Raw genomic sequence first — 17,725 nt, forward strand, 5'->3', positions numbered from 1 at the left:
GGCTTAAATTACAATGCAAGTATTGTCAGATAATGTGTAAAGGTGGATTTAGATAAAAAGGTATGTGCACTTGGAGTCTCTGAGGGCAACCAGGGCAGCTGATGTCAGCTGTTCATTGTTCATGAACTCCCACAGGGGGATGTGTGCGCAAATCCCCAAAAATAAACCATTAAAGCATTTTTTCATGTTTGTATGCACTAGAAAACCAAACTGATTACGAAACACATTTTGAATAGTTTTGAACATTTTACACCTGCATCTGAAATTTCTGCGTTTGACTCGCATATGCTGGAGGAATACAGATGTAACAGCTGGTGGAATCATTTCTGTGTATCTAACCTTGAATGAGAAACCTTTAAAAAAACAAACAGAATCAGTGTACACAATTGCACCACCCATTTTATTTAATGCTTAGGTTTAGTCTAGTTTTTATTAGTTTGAGTGTTAGTTTTGATCTTTTTTAATTATTATTATATGGAGGGCCTTTGCCAGAGGCAAGACTTCAGAAATCAGTATGGCAGTCAGTTGCCATATTCAAAGGATGAAAAGGCATGATGAAAAAACAGCAATAAGACAGAATTGGTCTGCTATTGGTGTCTGATTGAATGGGGTTAAATTAGCATTTACATGCATCTGTTTGTGCTAACTAGGTGATTAACTGTCATAAATCAACAAATCTGCTGTCCTCTTTTGCAAATCTATTGGTGTTTACATGCACAGAAATTCAGATTAACTGCTTACATTCAGAGTCCAGCAAGAACCTCATAGATCTGAAACAGAAATTCCTCCACAAATAGTGGTATAATTGCTGCAGGAGAGCAATTTAACTACAAAATGACACAGGTGCTCGGCGACTTGCTTTAATGTAAGAATATAACCACAATACAACCAGCTGACGAGTCCCTGAGTGCAAATTGATATGTCTAAGACAAATTGTGCTCATCAGTGCAGACTGACTTAGTTTGACTGAAACATGTTGGGAATCTGTCTGCGTTAAATTAGATGGCATTTTCTTTTTCACCAATCTGTCTGAGATTGATGGCATTCAGTCCAACTCAGACCCGGATTGTTCTGACACAGGTTGCCTCCCACCAGGCAAGCTGTGCAATCATCTTGTATTCAAAAGTGGTCACTTAGAGGTTGACAGTGTTGTAAGTTCAACCTCTGGGCAACCAGTTGGTTGGTTGGGGTTAGCACAGTGTTGTTTCTTTTGTTTTATTTATTTATTTTTTGCATATTTATCACTCCTTCATCCCACCAAACATATTTAACCTGTGCCACGTGCCACCCCATTTTCTCAATAGCCTAGATTTTTCTTTTCACTACACCTCAAATTCTACAGGACACCAAGGGCACCCTGTGAGCTCACAGCTGCATCTCTTTTTTTTTTTTTTTTTTTTAAAAAAAAAAAAAAAAAAAAACAACAGTAAATTGCCCTTGGTAGCAATCTGAATCTCTTGTGAAAACACGCGAATGCAATGCTAGGCAGTCATTACAAGCATCTGCCAAACACCCACATACCATATGCCTGTGTCACTTAGCCAAGGAAAAACAGACACCACACCTAAATATGCACACACAACTCTAGAAAGCAAAATAAATATAACTATAAGTACCAAACCATAATTTGCATGTGTCTGTTTCTGAGCTGAGATGGCACAGGCACGTACACACACTCACTAACAGTGTGGCTCAGACACTTAAGCCCATACAGCTGTATGACACTGCGAGAGAACTGTGGTGCCCAGATTCAAGCACCAATCACAACAAGAACCGGTGCACACAGAAATTCGGCATCATTGCACTTTATCGTGCATTTGTAATTCCCACAGCAACCCAGCAGTTATGATGAACTCTGTATATTTACTATTTTGATATATCAAACATCTGCTGTGTGTACTCCATTAGCTCATCCATTTTACTGATTTCCTATATTTCCAACAATGCCTTTTCAGAGCACAGAGGAACGGGCCGTGATCTTGCTCCACACAGCTGAGGGTTAAGAAGAAACTTCAACAAAAGCAGTGCATCACGTTGCTTCCAGTTGAGAAACTCAAAACATGACCTATGATTTAGTCTATAGAGGATTGCACATATCTCCTTCCTCTACAGAGTTCTTTCCATTTGTTTTTAAATGTCATTTCAAAATGATAAGACTAAAAATAAACCATTTCTCTTTGATTTTAAGGGTTGATATCCAAATATGACATTTTTCTCTGATGTGTTAGAAAAAGTTTCCTGTCAGGCTTTTACTTAAGCTGCCTTGGAAACATCTCAGGTTGTCTACCTTTGACTAATTATCCCCTGGAACAAAAAAAATAAAAAAAATAAAATGCACCCCAGAACACAAAGACTGCATCTATAGGATCTAAGGATATTTCCAGTAATGTACAGCTATTTACTGATTTCATTGCCAGAAAATTATTTTCCCTACAGTCACCAAATCATTTTAAAGTGTGGTGAATATAACATCTACATCATGTTGACATACAACTTTTATGGGTGCAATCATATGCATTAGTTTGTGCATTTACAGTAGTTTCATGTTGTGGATTTCTGAGTACATCCGCGTCCTCTCTGACAGCAGGTGGAGCAGTGAGGTGGTCCATCTCTCCGTCTGTCTAGTGTAGTTTCAAGGACACTGGCATGAGTTCTGGTAAATCTGGAAAAAAGTCAAGACCTGGGGTCTAGCCTAGCTTCAGCCTTGATGACTAGTCAACGGAGAAAGTGGGTGGGCCTGGTCCCATTAAGACCACAACTCATATGCATGCTAGATCCTGCAGAGAGAGTACAACTGGCTTTTTATAGTTCAACTTTTTTCAATGACAAATTAATAGTATTGTAAGTCTCAGTTTATGGAATTGTTTTAGTGAAGTTGGTTTTACACTGACAAAGTTATTGACCGAAAAGTGGTGAAAAAAGAAAGCTCAAAGGAATAAAGTATTCATAATTCATAAGAGTGATAAGAATGTCTGCCAAATGTTACCACAATCCATCCAGTAGTTGATGAGATATTTTGGCTAAAAACAAAAAAGGTCAGCATCATGATGGTGCTTGAGGAAAGGTCAGGGGATCAGATGACTCTGTGGAATAAAAAAAAAAAAACATGTCTGGGCTAGCATGTATCAGCCTGCAGCTATTAATTCATTAAGGTTTTGAGCTATTCATTAGGACTAATAAACATTTAAGGACTGAATGAATATGTGTACAAAACTTTGTGGACCTCTCTTGAGTAGTAAGCTATTTCATTTTTAACCATAAATGTCAAAATGATGGTGTTCCCAGAGGAAATGTCAGAGATTGCAAAAGTTAGAATCATTTATCCTCTGGGGGAAAAAGTTGGTTAAAAAAAAAAAGGGTTCATATTAGTCTGGTTCATGGTTTCAGATACATTCACCTGCCATTAGGTAGTCATTAGGTACTTATTGTCAGTAGTGGGTTCGACCCCCTTTTGCCTTCAGAACTGCTTTAATTATTCATAGCATAGATTCAACAAGGTGCTGGAAACATTCCTCGGAGATTTCAGTCCATGTTGACATGATAGCGTCACACGGTTGCTGCAGATTTGTTGGCCGTTTCACCACATCCCAAAGGTGCTCTACTGGATTGAGATCTGATGACTGTGGAGGTCATTTGAGTACTGTCAACTCAGTGTCATGTTCAAGAAACCAGTTTGAGGTGATTTGAGCTTTGTGACATGAGAAGATGCACTGCAGTTATAAAGGGATGGCTATGGTCAGCAATAATACTCAGGTAGGCTTTGGCATTTAAGCGATGCTCAGCTGGTACTAAGGGGCTCAAAGTGTGCCAAGAAAATATCTGCCTCACCATTACACCACCAACAGTAGCCTGAACTGTTGGTACAAGGCAGCATGGATCAATGCTTTCATGTTCCTACACTAAATGAGATTTGTTAAAAAAAAAACAAACACTTGTCAGTCCGGTTGACGGTAAATGAAATTGTATGTATTAATTTGCACTTTCTCCCTTGTGTTAACATAATCCTTCAATAAACACAATAAACCGCTATGAAATATTAGCAGGCTCTCAGGATAGTAGCAAGCATTTTCCAAGATGCAAATACTGACTTTTAAGCACACAGAACAGCGGTTAATAAATCAAGAATGTATTTTAGACATGCTCAGGCACTAATTTGAATTCAGGCTCAGTTGGGTATGCCCTTAAAAATGATAAAAAGCCCTTATAGCTGATCTTATTAAAGTCATGTACAGAAACAGCTGGAGTGTCCTATAAATGAAAATGCTGCAATGTCTCACAGTGTCACGAAAGCACCACTTCCGGCTCAAATGAGAAATAGCATAAGAGGCAAGACTGATAAGAAAGATCCCAGAGGACAAAAATAAATAAAACCAATTTGAAAAAGGAATCTGCTATGATGGAATTCCAAATAAAAGATCAGAGAGCAGCTAAGTTTGACGCAGACAAGCACATAAAAAATAGGAAAGTAGATAAAATTAACTCTCAAAATGCGTAACCTGGTAACTGTATGCATGAGGCAGAATATAGAGGCAAAGGAGACACATAAAGGAAAGATGCATTGTTTTAAAAAAAAAAAAAAAAATGAAGCCACTGTGGCTTGACAAAATGACCTTGAGCTGAGGTTTGACTGAGGCAAAAGCTAAAGCCAAGACGCAGGGCAGACAGAAAGGATTATGGGTGAGGTGGCATGAGAAAAACTATGAAGAGAAGTGAAGAGTGGGAGAGAGAGAGAAAGAAAGAAAGAAAGAAAGAAAGAAAGAAAGAAAGAAAGAAAGAAAGAAAGAAAGAAAGAAAGAAAGAAAGAAAGAAAGAAAGAAAGAAAGAAAGAAAGAAAGAAAGAAAGACCCCAGAGAATCTGTTGTAGCTATTTGATTAGAATCCAGCTAATTACAGTCCTGTATTATGAATACAGAGAAGCAAATTTACCTTTTGCCAGCATAAAGAAGGGGAAACAGGGCACAGGGAGACATCTCACAAAATGCCACCTAAAAGGAGTATTTGTCTAAGCTCATGGAGTTTTGCCTACGGAGGGGGTAGACCGACAGCTTGGTTCACCCTCTCATTAGCGTATCCAGGAAGTAGCCCTGGACCTGCACCATGGGTCTAATGACTGTGCCACCATGACTGTGTGACCTGCCAGAGCTGGGATTTGGTGGCCCTGTAAACTATAATTTTCTTGATGTTGTATTCCCACTGTGAGTCTACTGGCTGCTTCTTTTCAAGTAAGTCTAATGGGCTGTGAAATTAATTTTATCTCTGCTCACAATATGGCTACAGAACAATTCTGGACTATCGCGTCTCCCTAAAGGCTGGGTTTGGAAAATGTATTTTCACTCTAAATTACAGTGCAGCCATTACAAAATACTCAGTTCCTAAGATGACATGAGCATAGTGAAGAACGTGAGTAGGTTTCAGCAAGAGAAGCAAGTCTTCTCATTTGATTGGATGATATTTTTGTGTGGCATACACAAGTGGGCACAGGTGTCTGCATGACTACACATTCACCTGTGCTCCTGCAGTCAAATTCAGTCAAGACATTCGTGGTTTGATTGAACCACAAAGGGACCGTGTGATGGATGGAAGATGAGACGCGCAATGACCTGTCACTTCAATCCCCCCTGCTTCTACACTCAGACCCTTTCTTTCCTGACCCCCCGCCTGTGCAGTCTGTTCTCCCTGCGCGGCATCTGACATCCACAGTCCTGTCTTCATTCCAGCCTCCTGTTCCTCATCCACACATATGGCCTGTCACTTCCCTCCACAATCCTAACTTAGCTAACTTTCCAAGCACCAACAGCAGGCCTTCCTCTATCCCACCTGCATTTATGCATGCACAATCCTGATAACTACTTCCTGTCTACAGCTCAAACATTTTGTACAGTTTGCTAATACTACAAACTGGTATATTTTTTTGAACACTTTTTTCTTTTTGCACCTTAGGGTGCTATTTGTTTCAGCGTGAAAATATTACTTGAAGCCTGCCACATATAATGTTCTGAATACGAGAGAAGAAACCCCAGAGCTTAGTTATCCAAACCGATACATCCTCTCAGACAACTCACATACATCCATCTACACAGACGAGAGAGAAATAATCTTCTGTCTCTTCTCATCAGTCTTCCATCCTGATTAAACGACAGTTTCTCTGCTTCAGTGTCATCGCTTTCTCTGCCTTTGATTGTTGAGCTGTTGCAAGGTCAGGCAATGGGAGCTTTACTTTTACAAATTTCAATGAATCAATGCGCAATTAATTAGGGATGCTGTAGTGGTTGCATGAGAAAGGAAGTTACTGAAGTAATGATCCCATGGGCCCAGAGCTACAGTACAGTTTGAGTGACTAAGGGAATGCATATTTTATCTGATGATTGTTTTGTGTTAAACTTGTTACCAAAATGGATTGGTAGAACAATAAACTAAGAATAAACTTGTCATGGTCCTGTGTCATGCACCCAGGAGTTTTGAGTTTGAATTTGAATTCTTGACAGTTATTTGATTTTGATTCAATTTTCAAGTTCCTAGTTCTTTGTTTCAGCTCCTGTTTATTGGCATTGGTACTGTATGTGCCTTGCCTTAGGATTACCATCATCCTGATTAGTTTCAGCTGTCTCTTGTTAACCAGATGTTTTCAGTCCCCCTGACTGCCCTCTGTGTCATGTCTGTGTATTGAAAGCTTCAGTTTCCCCTTGTCCTTTGTTGTGGTGTCTGTGTTGTCTCCCCATTGTGCTCTCTGCTAGTATTTGGATTTTGTTATACTCTGCTTGTGGACTTTGTTTTTGTGGACCTATCATCAACCTAATTAAATGTTCACATTTTATAACTCTTGCCTGTTGTGGAGTCTTCTGCAAAACATCACAAAACTATTCAAAATTAAAACTGAAATATGACCTAAAGTTTTTTTTTTTGTTTTGTTTTTTGTAATATTACTGTAAGAGGCATTTTTCATGCTGGGTTTTAGATTTGTTCCTAAAAGGTGCAACTAAACTGTAATGTATAACCACTCAATTTATCATGTGAATATTGCTTTAAGACAGTCTTTGGAAATTTCTTTTGTCATATTTAACTATTAGTAATCGCTAATATTATTAATAATTATTCCTAATGCCACACCTGTCCTAAGTAAGATAACTCAAATGTACTGGACTCACATGAACAGGTGCATCCAGGTTTGGTTAAAAGTTAAACACTATAATGCTCATGGTGTAACCTCAAGCTGCAACTACATTTGCCAAAGACATTGTACCTTCAGGTTGTTTACTATCTGCTGTGATAAGCCCTATTATAAAAGCAAAGCTTGAATTCAGCTCTGAAAACAATTAAACATGTTGAATAGACTCGTTTATTTTGGCCCGAGAGTGAACAAGCAAAGAAGCTGAACATGCTCAGAGATTTTTATTCAAACTGTTGGCTGGAAAACCGAAGAATGTCAATAATCTCTATATTGCCTACCACAAAAAATAATAATTAAAAAAAGCATTCTGTTTGAGCACAAAACTTTGGAAAAACAGAGCAAGCTGTGTATTTTTGCTGTTTATTTGCAAGCAGCCGTTTCTGTTAATTCTACAGATGTGGCAGATGAGTATTTGATTTAGCAACTTTAATATTAGTACATAACGTCTAAGGACACTTAGACTAAGCTGTAGGAAGGAAGACTGTTGTAGAGTTAGGCCTTAAAGCAGAGTAATAATGTTTGAGTATTTTGATGCACTTTATTTTGTAGCATAAAGGTGTCTAGAAAAAAGGAAAACCAAAACAAAAGGGAGAGCTGCATGAGTACCAATGTCTATTTTCAAAGTCCCCACCACCTAAAAAATATTAGCATAGAGACAAAACTACAAAAAAATGTGTCTTTGTCCCAAACATTATGGAAGGTACTGTATTCAGAGCTTTCTGAAACTGAAACTGCATAATTTTACTGCACAGTAAAGGCTTAATTTTTTTTTTCAAATTTGTGTCTGTGACTAAAATAAGCTATATAAAAAGTTATCATCAGGTGGCTCACGCTGTAAGCTGGAGTCCATCTTGCCCCACTTCTACATGACACTATAGGTCTAGGTGTTACACCAGCACCAGTGAGCAGGAAGTGCCTTACAGGATCCTATCTTATTGCCATCTCCCCAACTGTTCCAATAACTAACAATTTTCACCACTTTGCTTCCTAGTCAGCTGCAAAATTATAGATTGCAGATTTGTGAAGAGTGAAGAGAGGGAAGTGGATCACTGGAGGGGAGAAAGATTGAAGGAAGGAGGTGAAAGATGGGAGAGACAGTAATGGTTAGGGAGAGCTCAGAAACTGAAAACATCTCAGGCCATCAGTAGTTTGAGCATAAATTGAAATAGAGTACGGCCTTCAGAATGACAGCAGGGAAAGATGAGAAATGGCATATGCTAAATGAGGCTTAAATGCCTCAGGTATCCCCTGAGAGGGTTTTAATAATGCTCAGACATTGTGACACTCAGATGGCCCATGCACATCCTTTCCATAATGAAGAGAATATGCTAATAGCTGACTCATCTGCTGGAAGAAAAATTAAAGAAAGTAAACAACACCTTTGGTGCTCTCTGTTTATCGAGAAGATGGACAAGCGAGGAGACAAAGTGAGAAAGTAGTGAGGCAGCTTGGAGGGAAGTAGCTCTGCAGAAAATTAACAGTTGTTCCATTCAAAACAATGCCAAAATTATCTGTGTAGTTTAGCTTCATTGCGCATTTTAACTTTTTAAAATTTGACATTTTTTGAAACACTCTGAAGCAAAATCTATCGCGCATACAATTCTGGATTTAAAGCCAACAAAATATGAGATGAACAGTGATAGGATTGTGTTTCTAATTGAAACTGCTCTGTGTGAAAGTTTTCAGCACAGCCAGGAGGGCACAGAAGTTAACCTAAATGCTCAGATCAATAGACTAAATAATAAATGCTTACACAGGCACAACTGCGAGAGCTCAAGTGAAAGACTTACAGGACAGAAAGAAGGTCTGATGCCAAGTCCACACTCAAACTCCAGGAGATAAAATAGATAAAACAAGGGGTCAAAGCATTGAGAGAACCTGCTGGGAACAGCACACATAAGCTTTGCAGTAATCCCACGGCACATGTATTTTTCATTTTCCTCCTGACACTTCAGCATGTGCATAGAGATGAACAATCTGCACCTAAATAGGAGGACCCACACACACGAATGGATCCCGGGTTTTGCCTGATGAGCAATGTGTGCATGTACGTAGGATAGAAGTAAAGATAGAATTGATATGGATCATATGCTAATATGGCTGAGAGGCTAAAAGTGAGATTGAGCACATTTCTAGCATGTTTCATTGCTATAGCAACAGCCTTTGTACTTGTGGAGGGAAGTGGGTGGCAGAAAAAAGAGCAAGAGTGAGAGTGAGAGGAGTGACAGAGAGAGAGAGAGAGAGACTTTGGCTTGCCTCTCCTTCTTGGCGAGGTTCTACCAATCCAGCTCTCTGCCAACCCAAGACCCTGGGGCTTTAGGCAGTCAAGGTCACTGAAGAGGAAAAGTGAACAACTCCTGAGCGTGTTTCTGCATACTTCTAATCCAAGAGAGGCAAGAAAGGGCAGTTCTGGCTCACACAGGCAGAGGGAGCCACTATTGTATTCACTACATGTGCATGATCATGCGCTGCAAGACCCCACTGCACATGAGTAGAAGGATCATATTGTTTTAAAAAATACCCTTGAAGGGTCACGATCGAAAGCGCAAAAAACAAAACAGACATTTAATCCTCATTGTCTTCGTATGGAGGGCATTCTTGAAAGAGTCCAAGCTTTAGAGAGTGAACAATAAACCAGCTACCCCATCTTTAAATTTTTTACATCATCTTTACATCATAGTCTCAAGGATATTGAGACTATTTTGCCAGCAGTACTGCTTTTGTGGTGGAAATTACAATAGCATATATACAGCTTTGCACATAAATGCAGCACAGTGCAATCTTAGTTCATATTAAGTTACAGTTCACTTATATTTAACATTCAAACTCAAATCTGTGAAGGATGACCTTGAATCGCAAAAAATCGGAGTGCGTATGTCTGTTTTGGCGTTCAGGGAGAGAGCCCTTAAGACCCCCAGGGGTAGGAGAGCGAATATGAAATTAGCTATGTTTATTAAAGGCCCCCTTGTTCCACAGAGCCACAATTTAGCAGTCAGTCTTCTACATAAGCTCACCCCCCTGCGACTCTCTTCACATGTCCTTCCAAAGACTTGTGAGACGGCTCTAAAGGCTTTGGTGCCTTGTGTAAAGCTGACTGTTACGGCTGCTGAAATCAGCGATGGCTGCTATTTTTGGGAGATGTGAAATCTATCTGTAGCACTCCAATCATGAAAAAATACACATGCGTGTGCGCTGTTCATCCACACTCACACACGCGCAAAGATAAGCATGCACAAAACAGATAAGAGGAGTTGAGCCGATTGAGAGATAACAAGATAAATAAATGAGTTAACTCACACATCATTGCTACACGAGGTGTTGAATTTCTATGTTTTGTGTGATTTGTGTTTGAGTAAAAGAAAGCATTTTCAAGAATCTGAAAGTAGGTCAGTCAAAAAAAAAAAAAAAAAAAAGAGTTGTGTGGATGATGAAACTTCAATGCTCCTGGCCTAGTGCAGGTAACTAACTGACAGCGGGAAGGCTCAAAGGGTGCTGGTGTGTTATGATATGTAAAAGTATTTAAGAACATTTATATTTAATACCAAAAATAGTTACCAATTTGCGCACAGTAGGCTTCTATATATGCAATTTTAAAAGGAGCCTTTAAAATTTTTTAAAGCAATCTTATCAAATTTTGTTGCTAATTTATTGTTGCAAAAAACTGTGGACTGTACATTTATACTTGCTCTTTGTGTTGTTTCTGAACGTATATAATAGACACATGAACTCAAATGCTACATGCATTTTAATGTAAATATTTCTGTAGTGTAACTCATACAGCAACAGCTCCATGTTTAAGCATGACAACGATCCCAAACACACTGCCAATGCAGTAAAAGCAAACCTGGACAGAAAAACGTACAATGAAACACTATCAGTCATGGATCAGCCTCCCCAGAGCCCGGACCTCAACATTACTGAAGCAATGTGGGATCATCTTGACAGAGAACAGAACAAAAGGCAGCCAACATCCAAAGAAGAGCTTTGAATGTCCTTCAAGATGCCTGGAGAACTATTCCTGAAGACCTTTAAGCACATTAGAATTGTACAAACTCTGTTTTTGCCTCATATATTTCTTTCTATGTATGCAAATGTCTTAAATTGCTGAACCTATGTCACATTTTCCAAGCAAAATAAAATGAAATGAGGGGTGGCTCAAGACTTTTGCAGAGCAGTGTAAAACTGTTAATGGGGTTGTTTTGCTCGGTTATATTGCTAATAAGTCCTCTGCGCTTGTTCTTAAAATGTTGATTGTGAGGCCTTTAATTGTAATAGAGTATTTTTGTATACTTAGAATCATGGGATAGTGTGCATCAACCATTTGGAGAAGGCCGTTTCCTATTACAACATGATAATGAATCTCTGTACAGTCCAGACAGCAACTCCAAGGTCTAAAAACTTTTGTACTTCTTTAATTGAAAAGACTATAGTTACTGTGTCTCTGGCACATATGGTAATTCCACCGAATGTTAAAAACATGAATATCAAACAATTTCAGCCTTCAGTTAAAATGCCGACATTACTCTTAGATGTCTAGATGGCGGCATTTTAGTGTGACGTTGCAACACAGTGCACCGTGGCACTCTGTGCCCTTTTCCTAAGCAAATGACAACCTTTTCCACATATTCATTTTTATATCCACAGTCACTGTCAACATGTCACAGCCACGTCCTTGTCAGAATGTGCAGAACTTGTTACAGCAGCCGCACAGCCCCTGATAAACACACACAAGCCTAAAGCACGATACGGGGCTAAGATAATGTTGGAATTTAAGTAAGAGGAAGAGATGATGAAGCTATGTGAGGCCAGCTGGAGTGTGATGAAACTGATATGGAATCAGGGAGTCTCGAACCAGGGGAAATCAAGCGAGGGCAGGAAGCATGGAGAAACCAAGGGAGGAGGAGCCGTGGCCAACAAGTAGAAAATCCTCTCATTAATAAAATCCACTGATGAAATTGAAACATGTAATCAGTCACACACACCTACACACGCGCGCTTAATTTCTTATCTCGTCTCCGCTGACAAAATTATGTAGTGAATTTCTTTGATTAGAAATCTTCTATTTATGTGCAGACACAGATCATATGAAGAAAGTGAATATCATCATTACTTAACACTCACTTTTAAATTTAAGTTGTGGAAAGGTCATTACTTCTGAGTGCAGTATAGAGTATGCTAACCTGTTTTCAGACGCTTTAGGTTTAAAGCTAAAAGTGACTCATTGCTAAATGAAAACATACAACAGCTTTGTTTTTACTCAGACATTTGGTTTAATAGAAATGCTTATTAAAATGTTCCACAAACAAAAAATTTTGTACCACACAGAAAACACACGCTTATACGCTCAACACACTATAAAAATACATTTAAAAATAGCACCTTTTCTCTGGTAGGTAAACAAGCAGGCATTAACAGTAACACAACTCCCCACAAATAATCATAAAACACAGTATGTACAAAATATTGGCAGAATATTGTGCTTGATTCTTCATATTAAACAGATATGATAAAACTATATTCAAAATAATAACCCAATATATTTGTGCTTGCATAGTTATGACTGTGTAGAGAAGTGTGAGGAGTGTTTTGGGGAATCTGCTGGCTAGAGTTTCATTTAACTTTAACACAGACGCCATTGGAACAGGTACGCTCAGCTCTTAAAGGTGCAGTGCAGTAAGAAAACAGGAAATCGCTGTTTCTGAACGTCTGGTGTTCAGGCTGAGGCTAGCTGTATACATTTCAAGCTTTTTCTTTGTTCAGGGCACGTACAGTACTGGTACTGTATGTGTATGAAGTGTATGAAGTTATCTAAACCTAAATACTCTCTGCATTTAACACGTGATGTCATTGTTCTTTAAAGGCAGTTTTTATTAAGGGGGTGGAAGAGTTTACCTGTTAATGGTTTTAGCATTTTAAATCAATTCATATAAGTCACAATTTCTTCTAGGTTTTTTCTTGTTTTTAATTTCATTGAAATAATGACACTAATTTCTGTTAATTTTCTCGAAGTTTTTATTGCCTTGTGCTTTTTTAGCTTTATCTTTAAGAGAGACACTCTATGCACTACTGTTTACTATACTTTATTTTTGGTCTACTTTTGGTCTATTATTATAGTGCTGTTTACTAAACTCTATTTTTGGTCAATTATTTTTGGATTTGTATTTCTATGAACAGAGCTTGTAAAGGGTTGCATTTTTTTTTTTCTGGTGTTAAATTTCAAAATAAAAGCACAAAAAAATTAACTGACTGTGAAATGTTTAGCAATTTCTTTCAGGTAATAAGTGAGATCACAGGCATCGTGTAAATGATCAATAATGATTTCAAACTGCAAACAACAGTCTTCATCAACCACCTCCAAGTTACTGAACCATACTGAGCTTCACCAAACTGGTAATACTGCTGTACGGTGAGTTTGGTAGTTTGTCATCAACACCAGTGTGCTATATGAACTGCACCCAATACTGTGGCAAAGTTAAACTGAGATCGTGAAGTCAGGTAAACAAGCCAAGACACTGGATTTCAGTGTGCAAATGTATTTTTTTTTTTTAAACAAAGTATTTTAACCTAATAAACACTATGAGGCACTGCGGTCTCCCTTTTTTAGCAGGGTAAAGTTTGGTTGGGTTAAAAAAAAAAAAACAATAAATAAACAAAAACAAAACCACTGACATTTGACATAATGATCTACAAAAGCCTAACATTCTGTGGTGGAGGACGAGTGGGCCACAATCATCGTGCTGTCTTTAAGGGAGGAGGACCTGCACAAATGATCATTTGTTAGCTTGCATACATTGAATACTTGACTTAAACTAGTGTGTCTGTGTTTCTATTTGTACCTTCAGCCTCCCCAAGACAGGTCTCTTCGCACTCCTCCAGGTGAAGGAAACGGTTGTCGTTTCCTTCACAGCCACTGTAGATGAAGGGCCTGCAGGCTTGAACCTGACTGTTAAAGTACCAGCGCAGAGTGTATTTTCCACAGCTTCCCTCATCCATGGGCAGCAGGCACAGGTCTGCTGGAGCTGCAGAACACATGCACACGTGTGAAACTTGTGCATTTACAGACGCAAAGAAAATGAGAACAAGGCAGGCCAGGCAGACAGGATCAGCGGGAATAAGAAGCAGCAGAAAACAAGGTCTTGAAATCATCAATCTTCCTTGTTTTTGTCTTATTTTGTTGGACGCATGCTTGCCTTTAATAATAATGTATGACACCCTTAAAAAAAAAAAAGGACAACAGCAAAACAGCCAATGCACCCTGAGACATACACAGAGAGCCAGAGACCAGATGGACAGACGTAAGGCTGAATAAATCCCCAAACAGGATGACGCGAATGAGCTGGTTTACCTTCCCCTTTGACTCTCCTCTTGGACCTGACTGTTCTGGACTTGACTGCTTTCAGTTGTGTAACTTTGACTGCTTTCTGATCATCAGCTGTTGCCTGATCGTCAGCACTTGCTGATTTGTTAGGTTCAACTCTGACTGTTTTCTCAGATTTCTTTCTGTCAACCTCACCTGTCGACACACACACACACACACAGAAACACAGAACATCCACACACAAATGCACAGACACACCAAAGAAACACAGCAAACAGCACAGATACAATCAATAGAAAATTTCTAAACAAAATGGCAATGTTAACAGGGGATAAAGACTGACAATCCATGCTGTCAACATGAAAGGTCACAGGCTCTGGATGGTGTGGGCTTGTAGGAGGCTGTGTGATAAACACTCAAGGGCAATACAGTCTCATTATGATGAAATGAATACAAATTGAAAAGCAGGCACATAAGATAAGCTGCTTCACCAGCACAGACTAGACTGGGGTTTCTGAGCACAAATTTGGCACGCCATTTTGGGTTTAACACATGAAATAGAAAACTTTGTAGCACATTTAATAAACCTGGCAAATGTTAGGGTCATAGTTAAGTGACTAAAAACTGAATAAAATAATTGAACTTCAAGTTCTTAATCTCATGCTGTGGCTCTTTCATAACAACAGTTTAGTGCGGACCACTACAGTCAAAACAAGATTATTAATTCCATCTGCAGTGGTTTTTATGTTGGGAGCGCAGTATCAGGGTTCCCTGATAGAGTCAATAAATATGCGAACATGACTCAGCTCTGTAAAGTGTTTTACAGCATCATGGACTGCAAGTTCAAAATTATGATGCAGTGACTGATAGTCAGGTTAGAGTTGATCTTTTTACATGGGAGCATGTCTGGTCCTCTGTATCGGCCCAACACGACAGCTGCACCACCACTTGCAAAGCCCGCAAACCGTGCATGTAACATTTCTTCAGAGATGCCCTTCATAGCAAGGGTTTCTAACTGCAGGATATCACAGGCAGGAGCCACAATGCTTAACCGCAATTCAGCAAGCTGGAATAAGAAGCTGCACATCTCACCTTTGTAGAGAATTCTGATGTAAATGATATTTACGTCTGTGTTTGACGCCCGGTAGTAATATTTCTAAGACTTTTTTTTGTGCGTCTCCTATAAAATCTGATGCTCTGAATTCTTTTAATTTCTCTTTTATTTAGTTAGTTTTCACTCTGAAACAGCAGCATTATAATGGTGGCATAATCAGTTGGAACGGAACAAGATCCAATGAGACACCGGATCATCTCCCATATGTAAACAACAGCAAAAGTATTTAATGCAATCACTCAACAACCACTGATTTTTCCTAGTTGCAAGGAAACTGCTAATCTATTTTTACTCTACTGTGTCTGACACTTGACAGAATAAATGATGGCAGCAGATATGACACTGATTCACTCAGACATAGCATGAGTTGATGAGCAGGCACGGACCTGGGTTGCAAAGTGGCTTTCAGCTGCAAAGCAGCTGTAGGCAGACTAGAAGCAGCTTAAACAGCTATATGAAATTTGCCAAGTGAATACACAGAAGGCCATCAACTGAGCCTTATTTTACTCCATTATAATGTGGGCATATTCAGTCATGACGGACAAAAATATGAATTTACTGCTGAAGCTGATGTAGTTTCTTAATAAGTTTAAAGATACTGTTCTCACTTCACCAACTTTCATGATACTATGTCATGCTGCTTTACTAGCTCACTGTAAGAAAACATTGAAAATAATATGAAAGAGAAACTACCATCACTCTGGTTGGCTGAGGGAGATGTGAAGTAGAGCATCTCCTCCAAGGGGTCATCATAGGCCTCAACGGAGTAGATGTGCTCATAGTCTGGGTCATTGGTATTTACCACCACATGCAGTTCACGGCCTGAAAGAAGAACAACATCATGCAGGATCACCAGAGGTCCTTCCCTTCAATCTGACAACCTCCAAGTTTTGGATTGAAAAAGGCCTGACAAATAACTGACCTCAGTAATGCAGAGCCTATACTCTGTTTCACTGAGGCGTTTGTCTTAATGTGATTAGACATACATATTATTTTGTCAGTGGAACACAAATGGCATTCTCTGTTTTCTTGATGAGAAAACCACCCAAATGCTCGGAGTTCTCCAAACACAGCATGACCGGTTAAATGTGTTTGTTAGGACAGACACACAAGACAGACTGAAAGGAAACACTCACCCTCCTCACCCTTCAGCACCAATTGTTGCTTTGGCGTAGGCAGAGCCCTGAGTGGTGGGTACCGAATGTTTGGGCCCGATCCTGGGAGAGCCAGATAGGACAGGGAGCAAAGAGGGACACCAAGACGAGCACAGGCAGAATTCAGAAAGCAAGAGGGACAGGGTAAATGTTACACAAGGGAGAAAAGTGGGGTTGGAAAAGCAAAATGGTGGGAAAAAAAGAAAGGACAGAACATTCTGGTAGTAAAACGTTTAGACACATGAGCCAGTGACAACCCCAGAGTACCACAAAAGTAATTCCACCATTCCAACACACACCAGCTTAAAGGATTCACCAATTTTTGCAAAATTTGTCAACGCGGGACAATCTCACAGAAACTGGCTATAATCCTTTAAGGACTCGAGCCACTGACTTGTGTTATAAAGACTTGTGTTAAATTTTGTTTTGGCCTCAAACTTGCATACTGTATTTATTAACAGCCTGCCTTGCCAACACTTCTCTCATGCTGGTGCTGCTTCACAACACTGATGTGGTCTTGCATTGATTAACAGCTCAAGCAACAAACACATTAGTGCAAACTTTGGTAAAGTTTATCATTGGAGTTTCACATAAATTTTCATTTGATTAATTTACTTTAACACATTCCATGTTATTTACTTTTACCAAAATTTAATAAATCTGGGCCTAAAACTCCCCAAAGAGGACAAAAATGCAAAAGCTGCAAGAAGCTGAACAAATTTACATTATGAGGTTCTCTGCATCAATTCCTGGAAACCATTTTCATTAATTATACCCTCAGCTGTTACATGAACTTCAGTAAACATCCTGTTGCTCTGTGTGAGAGCCGGGCCAAAACAGTGAAATACAGACATACACAAGATTGTTTTTCACCCTACACAACATCCAGTCAAGTGAAGAACATTCTCCTAGAAGTAGGCATGGCATCATCCACCATAAAGGGAAGTCTTCACAAGAAAAAATACAGATTC

The 17,725-nt window shown here is 39.2% G+C and overlaps 1 protein-coding gene across 1 annotated transcript in view; it reads right to left on the reverse strand.

The window, feature by feature from the left end:
- Nucleotides 1–12,426: 12,426 nt before the first annotated feature.
- col7a1 (collagen, type VII, alpha 1) overlaps nt 12,427–17,725 on the reverse strand; it is a 60,831-nt gene continuing 55,532 nt past the window's right edge. Inside the window, exons 115-119 of the mRNA XM_030729181.1 lie at nt 16,737–16,817; nt 16,294–16,422; nt 14,514–14,681; nt 14,005–14,187; nt 12,427–13,926 (exon numbers count right to left, since the gene is read on the reverse strand). Coding sequence (XP_030585041.1) covers nt 13,898–13,926; nt 14,005–14,187; nt 14,514–14,681; nt 16,294–16,422; nt 16,737–16,817 — 590 coding nt within the window. The 3' untranslated portion in view covers nt 12,427–13,897. The remainder of the gene's footprint in view (nt 13,927–14,004; nt 14,188–14,513; nt 14,682–16,293; nt 16,423–16,736; nt 16,818–17,725) is intronic.

The sequence above is a fragment of the Archocentrus centrarchus genome, chromosome 5, assembly GCF_007364275.1.
Source record: "Archocentrus centrarchus isolate MPI-CPG fArcCen1 chromosome 5, fArcCen1, whole genome shotgun sequence".
Lineage (NCBI taxonomy): Eukaryota > Metazoa > Chordata > Actinopteri > Cichliformes > Cichlidae > Archocentrus > Archocentrus centrarchus.